This window comes from Canis lupus, chromosome 2, assembly GCF_048164855.1.
Source record: "Canis lupus baileyi chromosome 2, mCanLup2.hap1, whole genome shotgun sequence".
Taxonomy (NCBI): Eukaryota; Metazoa; Chordata; class Mammalia; order Carnivora; family Canidae; genus Canis; species Canis lupus.
In genome coordinates this window covers 25,257,873-25,275,452 of record NC_132839.1, presented here as the reverse complement: position 1 = coordinate 25,275,452, position 17,580 = coordinate 25,257,873, and the positions used below count along the sequence as shown (strand labels likewise).

Sequence of the window (17,580 nt, the reverse complement as noted above, 5' to 3'; positions counted from 1 at the left end):
CTGAGTTATGATGGAAATCAGCTGTTAAGTTGACGAAAAAGCCACCCAACCCCAAAGGAAGTCTGAGGTTCTCTATTCCAAATAGTAGAATTAATTAACTTAATTATAAGCAGATTTTTAAACAGAGCTCTAAAATTATCAAAAAGCCTTGTTTTTGAAAACAAAGTCACGTAAATCCTGGCTTTGTAAGGGAGATTCTCTGAGACATATTGCTGTCAATTTATTATGCTCCAGGACTGGAGGAAGGCAACACAAATGGTACAGTAATAATTGGCAATGACGTACAATTCAGTTTTTTAAATCTGAATCCTTCATTTTTAAAACACTATAAAAGTATTTCCATTGCATTGTAGAAAGCTGCTAGCCCAGAATTTGGGTTAGAATATGGGACAACCCGATCCCTAAGCCTTCTGTTGGGCCCTAATGCCAATATCATCTCCTTTTAAGTTAATTTCATCAGCCATGGAAAGAAATACTCAGAGGAAAAAAGTAAAATAAGCTCTTTTACTGTTATTAACAATAATATGATTAATTTTTCTCTAATATGCAGTGTGATAAGTGATTATGTTAGGTTCCATGGGAACTTTCTCTGAATGTACATTTTACTGTTTCCCCCAAAGAAAGCTGTTATAAGACAAACATGATATTTGGCAGTGAAATGAGGTAACAGCTATGGAATTTCAGAGGATAGAGAATTGAATTAAAAGATAGTCAACCACATTTTGGCTTCTTAAGTTGTTCATGTCAATCAAAATAGACCCAATCTTCCTCCAGGAAATAAATATAGGAAAAGCTTTTCTTACAAGGAGAAAAAGAATTATTTAATGTCTTCAAAGAATCCAATTATTCTTTGTTTAGTTTTGTTCCAGCATAAGATAGTAATAGGCAAATAGTGACAGACTTTGAAGAATATTTAAATGTTACCATAATGTAAATGGCCACCAAGTTTTCATTATAAAATTAGTGAATCTGGGCTTTAGAATAATCTGGGGAACGACCACAGCTAACAAGAGCTCATCCTAGACAAAAATAAAGAACCTGTTACAACTCAAGTCTGATTTATAACAAAAGCACATTGCTTCAGCCTCAAAGGTTTTTGGTAGACTTTAGTTTTTAGACCAGTTTTAGGGTCACAGTAAAATTGGGGGAAAGTGCAGCGATTTCCTATGTACCCCTGCCCCCTCTCATGTATAGCCTCCCCCGTTATCAGCACTGCCCACCAAAGTGGTACGTTTGTTGCAATTGATGAACGCATGTGGACGTACCATAATCAAAGTTCATAGTTTACATAAAGTTTCATCCTTTGTGTTGCACATTCTGTGGGTTTGGCCCAATACGTAACGACATATGTTTATGATTCTTGTATCGTACACAGCAGTTTCACTGGCCTAATATCATTACATTTTGACAGAGTAGAGGGAGTTCAAAGAAGCCAGTTTAGTTTTCCAAGGACTCCTGTTTTGGGACCATTGGGAGTTGGACACGGATATTACAGATACCACAGATCTTACAGCTCATATCAGGGAGATCACGCATTTAGCTAGTTTTAAGTCATACAGGATGTGGCAAGACAATGCCGACAGGTTTCCTTAGAATAGCTCCTTCTGAGTTTAGTGGTGACTAGTTTCTGACTTTTGAAAAATCTTTTTTTTTTTCTTAAGAAACAAAATATTTGTGTCCTGCTGCATTTTCCCTGCATTGAAAAGGAATCTTGTCTATATACACTGTCACTTTTATACTCAATTTGAATTTCTTTAAAAAGGCCTGGCCATTCTCTGTAAATCTGGAGGCATTATAATGTAGCATTTTATGATGACATGTTACTTTTTATTGCCTGAGCCCATTCTTTCTGATGCTCAGAGTTGTTTCCAGTGATTTGTAATTAGAGACTGAAAATATATCATGTGGGTACTTTACTTCCTGTTCTACTTTTGCGTTTCATGCTAAAGTAAGCCTGGAACCAGGACCCTTGTAAGAGTTGCAAACATAGTGTGTAGAACATAGAACAAAACGTAGAACTATTACAAGTGCCAAACAGCCTCTGCCAGAAACGTCTTATTGTTTGTTAGAAACCCAAGGCTACACTACAGAGTTGAAACGAAGATGAAGACAAACGTCCCAACACCTGGAACCAAGAGAAGAGTGGTATTAAAAGGTTTAATATCCTGTTTTTATGAAACCCTCTGCATTATGGACAATGTAATAGTTGATATGTAATTCGGGCACATTTGATGTGGCTTTTTTGTTGTTTTGCAATCTGAGGCCCTCCCTCTCCCCTGAGACACAGTGCAGCTTGAGAAGGAGGGAGAAAGCTAGAGGCAGGGTACAGAAGAAGCCTTCAGAATAGCCTTACCATGTTTTCCTACTAGGCTACAAGCTGCTGCTGGAGTTTCTGATAAGTAACCTACCTCCCGTTTCCAAACTCTGCATTTATATTGTTTTGGACTTTTCCTTATCTTAAAACAACAAAATATTCGTTTTCCTTAACCAAAAGTAGTCATCCATCCTAATGGGTAAAAGCAGTGATAACCCTTACAATACAAAACGAGTGATCAGTCTGACCGTGAAATGTTCGATTGTCTGCTTTTGCATTAATTTAATTATAGTTTCTAGACACCCTTCATCACAAAACACTTCTGGGTCACCCCAAAATTCACAGCAGCACTTAACAAACACTGGACGTACAACTTTTTATTAGTGACTTGTCTAATCAACTCTTTGAAATTATTTTTCTAGCTAAACAGAATATATCAGAGGCTACAACCATCGAACTGAATATCCTTGCAGAAACTGCATCATCCAGTTTTTCTGAAGAACTACACATGGTACCCGACAGAACAACACCAGTCATCCCTCTAATCACCGAATTACCTATCATTACAACCAAGTTCCCTCCTGTAGGAAATATAGTCAATTTTGAGCAGAAAACCACATTTCAGGCTCAAGCTATCACACATGGAGTAGCCACTGAATCGTCCACCCCTGCTGGTAGTACCATGAAGCCTGGGGATATGGACTACTACCCACCTTCTGGTTCAGGACCACTTGGAAAGGCAGACATACCTGAAATTCAGAAAGAAGTGCCCCAGAGTACAACTGTTGTCTCCCATCATGCTACAGAGTCATGGGATGATGTCTGGGAAGACATACAAACACAAGAATCAGTTACACAAGTTGAACAAATAGAAGTGGGTCCCTTGGTAACATCTATGGAAGTCTTCAAGCACGTTCCTTCCAAGGAATTGTCTGTAACTGAAACACCATTTGTGTCTACAACAATGACCCTGGAATCCAAAACTGAAAAGAAAACAGTAATCACTGTTTCTGAATCTGTGACCACAAGCCGCTATGGATTCACGTGGGGAGAAGATGACAGTGAAGACAGCACAGATACAGTTAGATCTACTCAGAGCACCTTGGCCTTTAGCCAAGTACCTGAAGTCGTGACAGTGTCAAAGACTTCAGAAGATACCGCCTCCACTCCACCAGAGGACAGGGAGCAAGTCTCAGCATCAACAATTCTTTCACCTGTAACTGTGCCTGACAGTGATGGATCATCCACAGACACCTGGGAAGAGAAACAAACTAATGGGAGGAAAACTGAAGATGTTTTTGGCCCTTATGCGTCCACTACACCTTTCCCGTCACAGCATCATACAGAAGTAGAATTGTTTCCTTATTCTGGTGATAAGAAATTAGTTGAGGGAATACCCACAGTTATTTATCCCTCTCCACGAACAGAAATGGCGCAAGGAAGAGAAAGAACAGAAACACTAAGTCCAGAGATGAGAACAGATACTTATACCGATGATGAGGTACAGGAAAAGATCACCAAAGACCCATTTATAGGAAAAATAGAGGAAGAAGGCTTCTCTGGAATGAAGTTCTCTACAGCTTCCTCAGAGGAAATTCATCTTACAGAGTCTTCAGTGGAAATGACCAAATCTTTTGATTCCCCAACACCGACGACGGCCAAGTTAAGCGTAGTGCCGACAGAGGCAAGAGATATAGAGGAAGACTTAACAACACCGGCTGAATTAGAAACAGATGGCTATCAAGATACTACGAAGTATGATGAGGGTGTTACAACAGTGCCTTTGAGCCACAGCACTGTAAGTGTGGAGGTGGTCACTGTATCAAAATGGGCATGGGATGAAGATGATACAACAGTAAAGCCTTTAGAGTCCACAGAAGATGCAGGCCCTCCAAAATTGCCCCCTGCCTTACTTACCACTACAGAAGTGAGTGGGAAGGATAAAGAGATCCCAAGTTTCACTGAAGATGTAGGGGATGAGTTTACTCTTGTCCCAGATAGTACTCAAAAGCCATTAGAGGAGTTCACTGAGGAAGACTCCACAGACCATGGGAAGTTCACAGTTGGATTTCAGCCAACTACATTAATTGGTATTTCAGAAAAGCCAACTTTGAGAGATTCTACACCTGAGGAAAGAGTTCCACCTGTCACAAGCGTGGAAGGCCAAGTTATATATGCCGCCACAGAAGGAAGTGCTTTGGATGAAGAAGCTATGGATGTCTCTGAGCCAGTATCTACTATCTCCCAATTTGTACACACTTCAGATGTGGAAGGATTGGCGTTTGTTAATTATAGTAGCACCCAAGAACCTACAACTTATGTAGACAGTTCCCATACTATTCCTCTGTCTGTAATTCCCAAGACAGAATGGGGAGTGTTGGTACCTTCTGTTCCGCCAGAAGATGAAGTTCTAGGTGAGCCCTCTCAAGACATACGTGTCATTAATCAGACTCAGCTTGAAGCAACTCTTTCCCCCGAAACTATAAGAACAGCAACAGAAGCTACACGGGGAACAAGTCCGGAAGAATTCCCTTGGAAAGAACAGACTACAGAGAAACCAGTTCCTGCCCTCAGTTCTACAGCTGCCACCGCCAAGGAGGCAGCAACACCTGTGGGTAAAGAGGAGAGTGACAGGACAGCGTATACAGTCTCTGAAGACAGATTGGTGACAGCTTCGGAGAGAGCCCCAGGTTTAGAAACAACTCCAGTTGGAAAAATTGAGCACGCTATGTCTCATCCACCTGGTGCTGTCACTGAGCACAAAGCAGAAACAGATGAAATGGTAACGCGAACACCAAGCATAGGGCCAACGGTGTCTTTAAGTCCAGAACCTGAACAGAAGCATGAAACAGAAAGTGCTAGTCCAGGGGCATTTGTATCACCTTACAGCACCCACATTACCCAAATAATAGAGGAAACTACTACTGAGAAAAGAGAGAAAACATCCCTAGATTATACTGATTTAGGCTCAGGATTATTCGAAAGGCCCGTAGCCACAGAACTCCCAGAATTTTCAACAGCTAAAGCCACAGTTCCAAGTGATTTCACAGCTGTCTTCAGCTCGGTAGAAAGACTCCACACAACTTCAGCATCCAAGCCATCCCCAGCACCCACTGAGAAACCACCTTTGATTGACAGGGAGCCTGGAGAAGAAACAACCAGTGACATGGTAATCATCGGAGAATCAACATCCCATGTTCCTCCCACCACCCTTGAGGATGTCGTGGGAAAGGAAACAGAAACGGATATCGATAGAGAGTATTTCACAACTTCAAGTACTCCATCTGCTACACAGCCAGCAAGACCACCCACTGTGGAAGGCCAAGAGGCCTTGAGACCTCAGGCACTTTCCACTCCAGAACCCCCAGCAGGGACAAAATTCCGCCCTGACATAAATGTTTTTGTTATTGAGGTCAGAGAAAACAAGACAGGTAAGTCTTTGCTTTCTAGACATACAAGTCAAGGCAATCAGCATTTTATCTTGAAAATTACTTTTGGAAAAAAAAATCAACATACCAAATGCTGCCATTAGAAGATAACTGGAGTGTGACAAAATTCTGTATTTTAGCTTCGTATATTTGTACAAGAATTGGAAGAATATGTTATTTGGAAGAATGTTAGATACGATTGTATGTTAAAAGCCCTAAGAAGCCCTGCTTTGTCATCTAATATAACCAATCATCACTGTTACATCACTTCAGAACATGCAGAACAAAGTGTTTTAATTTCAGTGTCTTTCCATGCATCACTACTCAAGCGTAGTACTAGACTGTGTTAACATTCCATTGGTCTTTAACTATTAACCTTCAGCACTCACATCGTGGACAGCTAAAACCGTATTGCACATCTCTAGGGCTTTAGGAAGACGTCTAAAGGTTTGCCGTGATTTTTCTCTCCTGGGATTTTATAGGTTTGTTGTATAGCTTGTGGGGTGGGTCCCAGGTCCGTAGTTGAAATGTTCTTTCAATGCAAGTTCAACATACTGTTAAGCTGTTGTCCTGGGGTATTTTAATGAGGCTTTAAATATTTAGAACAAATATAATCTAGCTCAGTTCTAGGAAATGCTAGAATTCATTGCACCACATATAATTTCAGAGATGGGTATGTCATCATTACCTCTGTTCCCTAAAAACCAGGCTGTAATGTTATTTACTTTGTGATTTCATTGTTTCATCTCTAGGAATTTTTCTGATGCCTTCTATTCGGCCCAAATATTTTCTTTTTCTCTCCAGCAAAATTCTCAAAAACTGTTTCTTTACATTGACTAATACTTGAATTTTCATTATTGAACATGACTTATTCCTTCCTAAAGGTCAGACCACACCACCTTTTGACTTTGGTAAGCTGAAATGAGAACATAGTGTATACAGTTTAGTAGATCAATTCAGGTTTGTATCTTTTTAATTTAGAAGTTAAGATCACTGATTTTAATGAAGTTGCTGTATTCTAGTTTAAATACGTGAATTGAAAGAATAAATAGTTCTTTTTTTCCTTGGCTGTGCTCTGAGAGGGTGGGCTAGAAGATTTTTTTTTTCTTTTCTTATCTTTTTTTTTTTTTTTTTTTTAAAGCATGTTTTCTCTCTTACTGTTGGGATAGTCCTCTTAGGGTGTCATTTTCTTAAGAATGATGCTATCCTCATCAGAGTGCTCAGGAATGCACCTTTTGGGAACAAACAGGTAGTTCCGTTGTCGGGTCAGCTGGCTTCTGGTGTTGTGGGTGGAAACTTTACACTTCTAGTATCCAGAATGCTCGGTGTAAAAGCTCTTGTGGAGCAGTGACTAGAAAAAAATACATTCCCAGAGTACTGCAGTTAATCTCCACCTTTAGAAGGGTTGAAAGAGGCCAGGCTTGGACATCATTGTCCTGTTAATGATGCTGCTTCTTGGAAACTATATCATGCTTCCTGTTTCTTACAGTCCTTTTCCACCTCTTGAAACTGGGCTCAGAGAGAGAAGATGAATTGCCAAGTAGTGAAAATGAGGATTGCTTTTAGTAGGGTTGGAAAAGTAACGAGACGATATTACTATGAAAAAAAAAAAAAAAAACAGAAGTGAAAAGGAATTACTACTAGTGGTTAATTTGAGAAATTTTAAAAATGCTTGAGTGATTGACTATGCAGAAGTTTTTCCCAATTTAGATGACTCTCATGTTAGTGTGGATGCTCAAAGAGTATAGAAAACAGGAAAAACTACTCTACTTAAAAACTCTTCCAAATGGGAAACTGATAAGATTAGGGTGATCAAATTACAAAATAGAAAATCTGAAACTTGATCGCCCTGGAAGCACTGACAGTCATCAGGAAAAAAAAAAAAAAAATTGAAGTTTTGGAAATGGTGACTCAAAACAGAGGGTCTGAGTAACCTGACTCAGAAACCACTTATACAAAGGTGTGTGTTTATATTTAAGTTGTTAACTTAATTCATCTGGGGCTGAGAGACATGCCTCAGTGTGTCCTCTTCCTTCTTCCACTTTTAAAACATGGGGCTGTGATTTGCTTTCAAGCCAGTTTTTCTTCAGCGTTGATAACAATAGGTCTGAAAACTGTGTGGAAAGGGAACGGTTGAGTATCTCCATCAGGCCAAGATTCCAGTGCTGGTGTGGTTGGGCAGTGGGGGATGTCGCAGGGTAGAGCTATAGCCTGTTTCTATCTAGTCCCCCCCACCCTTTCACCTCTCATTTTTGTATACTTTACATATGTCATTCTCCTTAAGACTAAAAGCATTTTTTATTGTCTTGATAAGATGAAGTTCACTCAGATCCAACTGCTTACTCTTAGTAATTTTACTTGTTTTCTATGCGAAATTTAATTTTTCAAGCATCTTGAACTTTGGCAAGGGAAAACCTTAAAGCAGATGTTAAGTTAATGGGTTCTAAGGCAGGTGTACCTTAATAAGGAAAAATACATGTGTGCCTGGAAACCAACTTCTTTATGTATCAGGGCACATTTTTCCAGATTGGAAAATCCTTGGTTCATGTAGGAACTTATATAAATCTATTCAAAAACACAGAACCAACCTCTACCTGTATTGTATGTCCAAGTAAGCAAAAATGCCACCCATGCTACACTAAACCAAGGCATTCATAATTTTTTGCTGAGCTCAGCAAGTCATATAAATCTTGATTTTTTTTCTTTTTTTTTACTACTATGAAACAAAACATGCTACTCAAGATACGTTTATGTTATATTTGCTGAAATGGATCTTAATAACAACTTAAGGTGCTGTTGCTGGAGGGCAACTGTAGTTAGCAGTTAAAAAAAATCTGAAGGAACTTTTCAGCTCATAAAAGTTTTATGAGCTGAAAAATGCTATGGGGTGTGTTTAACAGTGGTTCAGGGGATACTGAAAACATGACTCCTGTCTACTTCAGGAGTAATTTGCACACCTGCATTTTGAAAAATTATTGAAAGGTTTTCTTTGTGAACATGTATAAAGTCTACAGGATTTAATGGTGTGGGAGGAGTTTCTTCAATTCTGTACTTTTTATTTTTTTAAGAACACTCCTCTAAATCATCTGAAATGTCACAAGTTGGTGTGACATAACTGTGAATGTATTTAAAAACTGGTATGCTGTTATCTTTGAACCAAGGAATTATTGGAAAATGTGCAGATATTAAGTGCAAGCACTATTATGCAAATGCTCATAGTTATAACCTTAAAATAGATGGCTTATTAGTTGTTTTTTTTTTTTAAGCAAGTCCATATGTACTACATACCACTTGTCAGGCCAACTGGATGTTATTTGTTTTGTCAAGTATTCTTTTTTTGCTAGTTTTATCATTTATATCTAAGTATAGGCAGGTGTAAAGCCAAGATTTTAAAAAATGATACAAATATTAAGATATTGATAAAATTATTAATGCAATGGTATTAAAGATTAATGAGATTTTGAGCAAGAGAATTTTGGCCTCTACCTGAGAATTCATTTTACTCAGTTTCTGTATTGAAAATTATGGTACCTTATTGCTTTCATCATTGGGAACTAACTCTCAGATGATTAATTCCTCCTGTATTTTTTTTTTTTTTTGTACTTTGGAGAAATGCACACAAAGCTAAAGGTGTTGAGGAGAGGATGAAGATTAAGAGACATTGGTTCTGAGAACAGGAGATAGACACTTAGGCAAATGTCTCATTGCATGCACAGTCATTTTATAAAAGACAATATTCATATAATATTGCTTCATATAACTTTTCAAAATCATATTTTTCATTTCTATGGAGTTGATTATGTAGAAAAATTACTTTCAGATTTTTTATTATAGGAGTAGATTCCTTTATTCAAACAAAATCTTATTAGGGACACTATATCTTGAGCAGATAAAAGGGTGGCTATTCTGGTTAATATTTGATGGGCAGCTCTGCTCACCACTATACCAGCAACGCTGCACTGTTGTGGTTAAAATTTGAGAAGGAAGATCAGGAGCCCCAATTTCTTGGGACCTCCCTCTTACCTTGTGGAGTTTCTAAAATAGCACGTGCCTCAGACCACAGCTAGAAGAAGAATAATAGGATCCAGCTAATTCAAAAGAAGGCAGTAACAATTATTCATTCCTGAATGAGTTGATTTTTTTTAATGTAAATGCTTTTTTAAGTTGGTCTGATTATCAATACTTTATCTCACTATCATAATACACATTCAACGATAGTTAGTTACCTTTGAGTAACTGTGTGATGCTGAAGAAAGCAAATTAACAAATCTAGTTTGTCTTTTTGACTGAAGCTCTCACTTAGAGCTTGATGCTTTCAGGGCACAGTTTACATATATTTTCATGTATAAACTTCAGAGATCATTTGTGAGACAACAAGGGCAAGTACTGCAGATGGTCACACGTGTAGGTTGAGTTTCCTGCTGACATGGGGCACTATGTATGCTATTCAGATTCCTGCCATGGCAAGAGAACAGCATTCTGAAATTGGTAGCTCTGGGTCTGAGCTGCTTCTTTCCTGCAGAATTTTGGAGCACATCCCTGAAATTGGAAGGGGCTGGTGCTTGCACACATGAGTGGTTCCCTTTGCGGGGCTCCCCCTGTGGCTCCCTGCCACAGAAGCACATTTTTTTTTCCGCAGGGAGTTAGGGTGGTTTCTCCCATCCCTCCTTGGCTGCCTGAAATCTAGAAAAGGATTGAATTTTTCTTCTATTAGTCAAAATATGAAAAGGGAAGAGGCTATCTTCCCTTTGTTTCTATACTTTGAAGAAGAGAATTGACCTTAGTGTTTCTAAATGCTTAGTGCAGCAGATCAGATGATTAGTACTGCAGATCAGAGGTCACCTTTTTAAAAAGTCTTTCTAAGTGAAACATTTTGTATGTGTAGCACATACCTACGCACGCCACTCACCTATAGACACACCTACACAAGCACATGATAGACCCTCAATTTTTAAGATGCTCTATGAATGTTTTTTTAACCCTCTCACTTCAAGGAAAAATTTAAGAAACTGAATTTGCTTCTTCACAGGCTGAAGTTTAATAAAAGACCTATTCCACACATAGCTAAAAGGAGCTTTATTATCTTCCCAATTCTTTCTGAAAATAGCATTTGCAGTTGCAACTTAGAGTTATCCAGACTACTACTGAGGTGGGGCATTTATCTAAAGACAAATGCCACTTAGTTGTCACTGGCAATGAACTCGAGAGAAAGGCCTACACTGTCTTCCAGCCCAGCCCAGTCAAGCAAGACTTATCTTCAGTTCTAGCTACAGTGTGCCTCGTCCTTTGACAGATATTAAAAGAGCACAAAATAAGCATAAACCATAGGCCTTGCTCCCAAGGACTGTAAATGTGTTCTGGGAAGCCAGCATTAACACAAATATAATGGCAGTAACAGAAACACACAGCTCCACACCGGGTAAGGTGGTACCAACTATAAATGGCACTCGAGGTCAGCAAAGGAGAGAATCGATGAAGACAGGGAAGTCAGAGGATATTTCATGAGAAGGGAGACCCTTAAGCTGGTCCTTGTTGGAGAGGAAGATCAAAAACAAATGACTGGAAACCAGTTATTAGCCTCTTGCTGCCCAACAGAGACTCAGCAGTGGAGCTAAGGGGCCACAAGCGTAATCAGGCATTTTTCTAAAAATGGATCTTTAATCATTAAATGGTTAATGGATGGCTCAGAGGTTAAGCATCTGCCTTCAGCCCAGGGCCTGATCCTGGAGACCCGGGATCGAGTGCCACGTCAGGCTCCCTGCATGGAGCTTGCTTCTCCCTCTGTCTGTGTCTCTGCCCCCCACATCTCTCTCTCTCTCTCTCTCTCTGTGTGTGTGTGTGTGTGTGTGTGTGTGTGTCTCTCATGAGTAAATAAATAAAATCTTTAAAATTAAAAACAAAAAACAAAACAAAACAAAAAACTCTGGGACGACAGAGAGGCAGGGCCCACTTCGGAAGATGAATGCCTTCTTAGCGTTCACCAAAAACCTATACAGGTTGCTGGAAACCAAATATTCAGCCAACTTCTTCAGGAGGGAGTGTTCTCATACACTTTCCTGTTCTTCAGTGATTCATGCTATTTGACAAAGAGAGCATCTTCTGTAGGTTAAATATGTTTAACTTCTCAAAATGCATTCCTGTGAACCATCGTGGTTCAGAGTTTCACACTTGTAAAGTTAAATGGCATGAAACTACTTTTTAAAGAGTGGGCTGCATACTCTAACAAGCAAGTTAAAGGTTTATACCATCTTAATTCAAGTGATTTTTGACTCAGAAATATTACAGATGCGAGTGCTGCAAGCTGGAGAGTCTGGAGTTGGTCTCTCCTTTGCTTATCTGCAGTGTGGACCTAGAAATTTCTGAATTTCTCTGTCAGATTTTTTTACCAGTAAAATAGACATAATGGCTATTATTGTATAGAAAAACAATTCCTAAACTTTGACCCCTACTCTTTTTCTAATCACAGGGATTATGAAAAAAGGAAGATCACATGTGTATACACAGGTGTACACACCTATACATGTGATATATAAATATCTGTTTTCCCATTTATTCAACAAGTTAGTCAACCAATTACCATGAACAAGATACTACACCAGAACTGGATTTTTGAAGCATGCTTTGTGATGTTCCCAATGAACGTGGGGGGGTAGGTCAGTTAGCTCCGTAAGATACATGGCAGTTGATGCAGTAGAAGGAGCCTTTGGAAACAGTACTGGGTTCATTGTCAGCATTGTGATTTCAGCCTGTTTAGTCTTCAAAATTGCTTTATCTCGATAGACCTCAGTTGTTATAACATTTAAAATGTATAATAATACTACAAACTCACCAGGTTGCTTAGAGGAGAAAGGGATCTATCTCTTCAAGGGCTTGTCCGTCGCTGCGGTAGGCACATCACACAGTTAATACTTCCGTGACAACAAAGCAGTACGCATAGTGCCTGGCACATGGGAACTACTTAGTACAAATTAATCCCCTCTCTGCTTTAGTAGTTATTTTATTCTGGACTTCTAAATGTAGGAACACTTAGATTGTTTTGTACTGTAAATAGGTAAAAAATTGAGTTATCTTAAAATTCAACTTTTATACCGCAGGAAACCAAATATAATTATACTATAGTATCTGCGTGAGTGTAAGAGCTTGTTAAAATTTTAATCCTCCATGAACTGTGTTTGTCTAGGATGATGCCATTTTGGGTGCAAATCAGAAGCAGCTGCAACCCTTATTTAAAATTTAAATACAGTATTGATTCTACAGCACCTATATGTAGAGTTCATTAGCTTTAGGCTCTTTTTTTCATGTGTGAGAATTGGGCTTATGATTTTGATAAGTACCAATTTATTTTTTTTTCCAAAGAAAAAGATCTTTTTACAAATTCTTTATAAATTTTTCCAGGTACTAGGCTTAGTCTCTTCTTGCATATTCATGGAATGCATGGGCATTCCCTGCTGTCTTTTTGTTGTTGTCAAGGAAACCCCCAGTTCTCTACACAGGGATTACATTCTTCCTTCTTAATAGCTCTTAGATCATTCATTTGTGCAATGAATAAAAAATGTATTCATGGGCCCAGACAGTGTTCAGAACGTTTTTGAGGGAAGGGATGTAGCCAAGGGGAGAGACGTGCATCGTGAGAGGAGCAGTAGGGATAAAAGAAAAGGAAAAAGAAATGCTCTCTGAGGTTTCATTTTAATGAGGTAAAGCTGACAATTGTATGTTTTTAATAAGGCATTGCCTATTTTCATCAAAATGTATAACATAACACCTCAGTGAGGTCAGTTTGTCAGGTACAAGAAGAGTTGGTGATTCAGTTGCTTTATTGGTAGCAAAATTCTAAGAATGGGAACCTGGCTGGGGGGTAGGTATAGGGATGTGTTTTAGTAAAAGCTGTTGTATATTTTTTTCATTTGTATCAAAGTACTTTGAAGTTTTGACAACATAACTGAGGTGATAGAAATTATAAAAGAGTCTTTGATCCTAGGGCATCACGTGAACAACGGAGAACCTGTTTTATTGTATGAAAAAACAGTGTTTCTTAGAAAGATATGCCAGTGTTTAGACTTTTTGAATATGAATCAGGAGGAAAACACTAGTCTATTGGCAAGAAGGTGGTAGTTCTGAAAGAGAATGATTTGATTCTTGGGAGGAAAATAAACTATGGTGAACCTTCTAAATACTTGCTGGAACTATTGTGATAATGGATAAAGTATTTCTCCATAAATAAAGTCTAAATAGGAAAGAAAGAATGTGGAATGAGAGGAAAAGTTTAATGGTATTTCAGCATCTGAGTCTATGAAAATTTGACCCTCGTGTCACGTTATTATACCGAGATTTGTTTGCACCCGTGTATAATCAGTACACACTACCTTGACTGCCTTCTATGGCTTCGTCTTTTGGCTCTGTGCCATAGTCTTCTTGGCTTCTCATAGGGCGACTTAGTGGCTTTGTCAATGTGTGCTACGTATAGAAAGTTTCTGAAGGTTTTGGTTTTTCTAAGTTGAGAAAGGAAAAAGGAAATATCCTAAGGTGTGTTTCTGTAGAGTATAATGGGGTATAGTATGGTTATCATTTTTCGCTATGCTGCAATCTTACCTTGCTTTGGTCTGTAGGGAAGCCATTTTACTATCTGCAGATGAAACATTCTCTTCCCATCTCTTCACACTCACTTCCAGGAAATAATTGGAGATGTTGAAATAAAGTCATTCAATCAAGCTATTGTGTGGCTGGAGAAAAGGAGATAATACAATCTTTTGCTTAACAGGGAAGCCAACTTGAAACAGTAAGTGAGCAAAAACACATAATAAAGGCTATTTGCGTTCTTTAGTAAAAAGAAAAAAATGAAGTAATATGAAATAGGGGCGCCTGGGTGGCTCAGTCGGTTAAGCGTCTGCCTTCAGCTCAGGGCATGATCTTGAGGTCTTGGGATCAAGTCCTGCACTGGGCTCCATGCTCAGTGGGGAGTCTGCTTCTTCCTTTCTTTCTGTGCTCACTTACATTCTTTCAAATAAGTAAATAAAAATCTTTTATAAAAAAATGAAGTAATATGAAATAATATAAGAAGCATCTTTAGATTTGGCTTCACAGGAAACTCTGGGCACTCATTCCCTCCCTGAGCGACCACCCAGCTTGTCTGGAAGAGTCCAGAGCTACACTAAACCAGGCACCAAGCAGCTTACAGGTAGTGACGCCATTCTGAGCATGGGGGTTTGAGAAGATATCAGAATATGGCTCATTGTATAAATATTGCCATCTCAGTTTCTCAACCCTGGCTGTCTTGTTAGAATGACCAGGGGGCCTCCAACTAAAAATACCCACTACCCCATTCCCTCATCAGACAACTTGTATCTGGATTTCTAGCTGGGGGACGTGGGCGGCTCAGGCATTTGTACTTTTTGTTAGTTTCTTTTCTTAAATTCACTTCACTTATTTTCCATTACTAGGTATCTGTACTTTTAAATGCATCTCACGTGATTTTGATATATAGTGAGTATTGGATATTACTGGTAAAGTAAAAGCTTTCTGCCCTGCAGACAGCTGGCTGATACAGACACTCCTGGGGAAGGGGACGCTTTAAGTCTCTACTAGTGAAGCTGTACTTTACCAGTTTTAAGGAGAAAAAGAGTATGTCTGATTCAGTCTCCTCTGAGTGAAATGGTGCTCTTTCAACATATTTTGGGAAGCGTATCTTTTGTTACAAGTCTTGGCAACTGTACATAGGGAAGAAAATAGAATTAAATATCATTAAAATATATGTGTTTAAAAGTTTCAGGAATAATTATAATTGAATCAGAAGTAATGGTAAGAGGTAGAAAATATATCTAGAATTATTCAGGCTGAATATTTCACATTACTGTATCCGTGTTACCTTCTCCATATCAACATGGAAACTAGAAGCAAATACATATGGTTATGTCCGAAGGATTCTTTTGACTCTACTACCAAAGTGACTTTGTTCATTATATATTCACATTGAGAAAAACAGTGATTACCACCCTGATATAAGCCCTATATGAATGCTGGATTTGGAAAGAAGGTGAATGATGAAAGAAAGAAAGAAAGAAAAAAAGAAATTGAAACTGTGTCTGCACATTTTGATTATCTGGATTTTTATATCCAGAAGAGTCTTTAGTGTTTGCATTATCTCTATAGTTCTCTAGTTGTATCTTAGAGTTCAAGCTGCTACCACAGTCAAAGGACAACGGTTTCTTCAGCCCAAAATTCCCACATATTTCAAAGGAAATATCAAAATCTAGTAAAATGTAAACATTTTTGTTCTTGATGATAAAAAACCAAGCAGACGTTCTTCCAACTAAACTCTTGAAGAGGGGCTGCGTGGCAAGAGTATGAAGAGCGTTCATGTTTAAAGGATCCCTTTACTCACTTTAATTATGGAACACAGAATTTAGAAAGAGAGGTGACACAAAAATATAAACACAGCTAAGGGATTTATAAATCAGAAACAACCTGACCTAAGACCTATGGCATACAAATCAAAGACACAAGCAGTTTGGGCTGAGGAGTTTTAGAGAAGATGTCCTGGAGAACTGAGGGCATTAGCTGGATCATTCATAAATGCATGGGTGAAGTTCAAAGGAGGATTTAAGAAGCATTCCAAGTTAGGATGGGAGGGCTCTTCTTGAACAGAAGTCGAGCTGGGAGTGAGATAATTAGACAGGGACAGGGACATGGAGTTGCCGGGCTCCCAGGCAGAGAAGCAGAGGATTCTAACAGAGAACTGAAGGAAGAGGATACATATGGGGATAGTTAATGGGACCGTTCAAATGCCCTGTTGAAGAGGTCAGGTGGAGGAGGTGAGCAGAAACTGCTATTGACTTTTGGAGAAAGGAGTAACATAATTAAAAATAAAATGGTGTCTAGTGAAGTTTTTCTTACCAGCTATAATTTAGAGGCCTTAAAAAGGAAGTATAAACATATTTATTTATGAGAGTCATTTGTTTTACTTTACTCAAAGCTTTTACTTAAATTTTAAACCCTTGATTCTGACCAAAGCTTTTTCTGGTGTTGGGATATTTGTTTACTATCTATCATCTCTCTCTCTATCCATCTCTCTATCTATCCATCTATCTATCATCTATCATCTAAAGCTTTGACGGAGAAGTAAAGTGAAAAAGATGATAAATGTACTGCCTATGGTTGGTTTTTGTTTGTTGTATCTTAGGGAACTTTGAAATCTAAATAAACCTGGCTTACTTTTCTTTGGCATAGCTCTTTATTTTATTGTGCAGAAATGCTTGAAGGTCCCAAACTTAAGTTATGAAGTCCCCTGGGCCTTTTCTGTAAGTAAGAAGAGCCCACACTTGGTGATATCTCCTTAAGCACACTTAGACCAGATGACTGTATCTAAACACATTCTTTCCACTTGAAGGAACAGCATTATTAGCGGATTATCTCAAGTTGGGGAAAAGAAATGATTCCCATTTATCATCCTTATAGCATGTCTGCCTCTTAAAAGTGAGGCCATCAGAAACGCTTATGTTGTTTATATACATATATTATTACCCTTTCTGGGTGTAAAATTCATGAATTGAGAAATATCGAATTCTTGCTCAGCAAGAGGAGGCTGTCAGTGTAAGATAGCATGCTCGGTAGGTGTACCAAGTGAACCTCGGCTGGCAGAGTGAATAGAGGGGTATGGGTCACAGAATCTAATGCTGGTCTCCCAACCTTTACATTAATCTCTCTCATCTCTGGAGAGTTTGAGTATTGATATAAATATCACTTGATTTTTCAGTTATTAAGGTAATTAAAGATGCAAAATTATCTGGAGAGATTTGGGGAGGGTGTTTATATCTTCATTACTAATGTCAATTTTTCTTAACA

At 38.6% G+C, this 17,580-nt stretch overlaps 1 protein-coding gene across 5 annotated transcripts in view; it reads left to right on the top strand.

Moving 5' to 3' along the window:
• The window catches only part of VCAN (versican), a 112,129-nt gene that overhangs the window by 44,482 nt on the left and 50,067 nt on the right, over positions 1–17,580 (top strand). For 3 of the 5 annotated variants that reach the window (XM_072792999.1, XM_072793017.1, XM_072792988.1), the window contains exon 7: positions 2,737–5,745. The exons of the other annotated variants lie outside the window; for them this stretch is intronic. In XM_072792999.1, the coding sequence (XP_072649100.1) occupies positions 2,737–5,745 (3,009 nt within the window). The remainder of the gene's footprint in view (positions 1–2,736; positions 5,746–17,580) is intronic. 5 annotated transcript variants of the gene reach the window in all.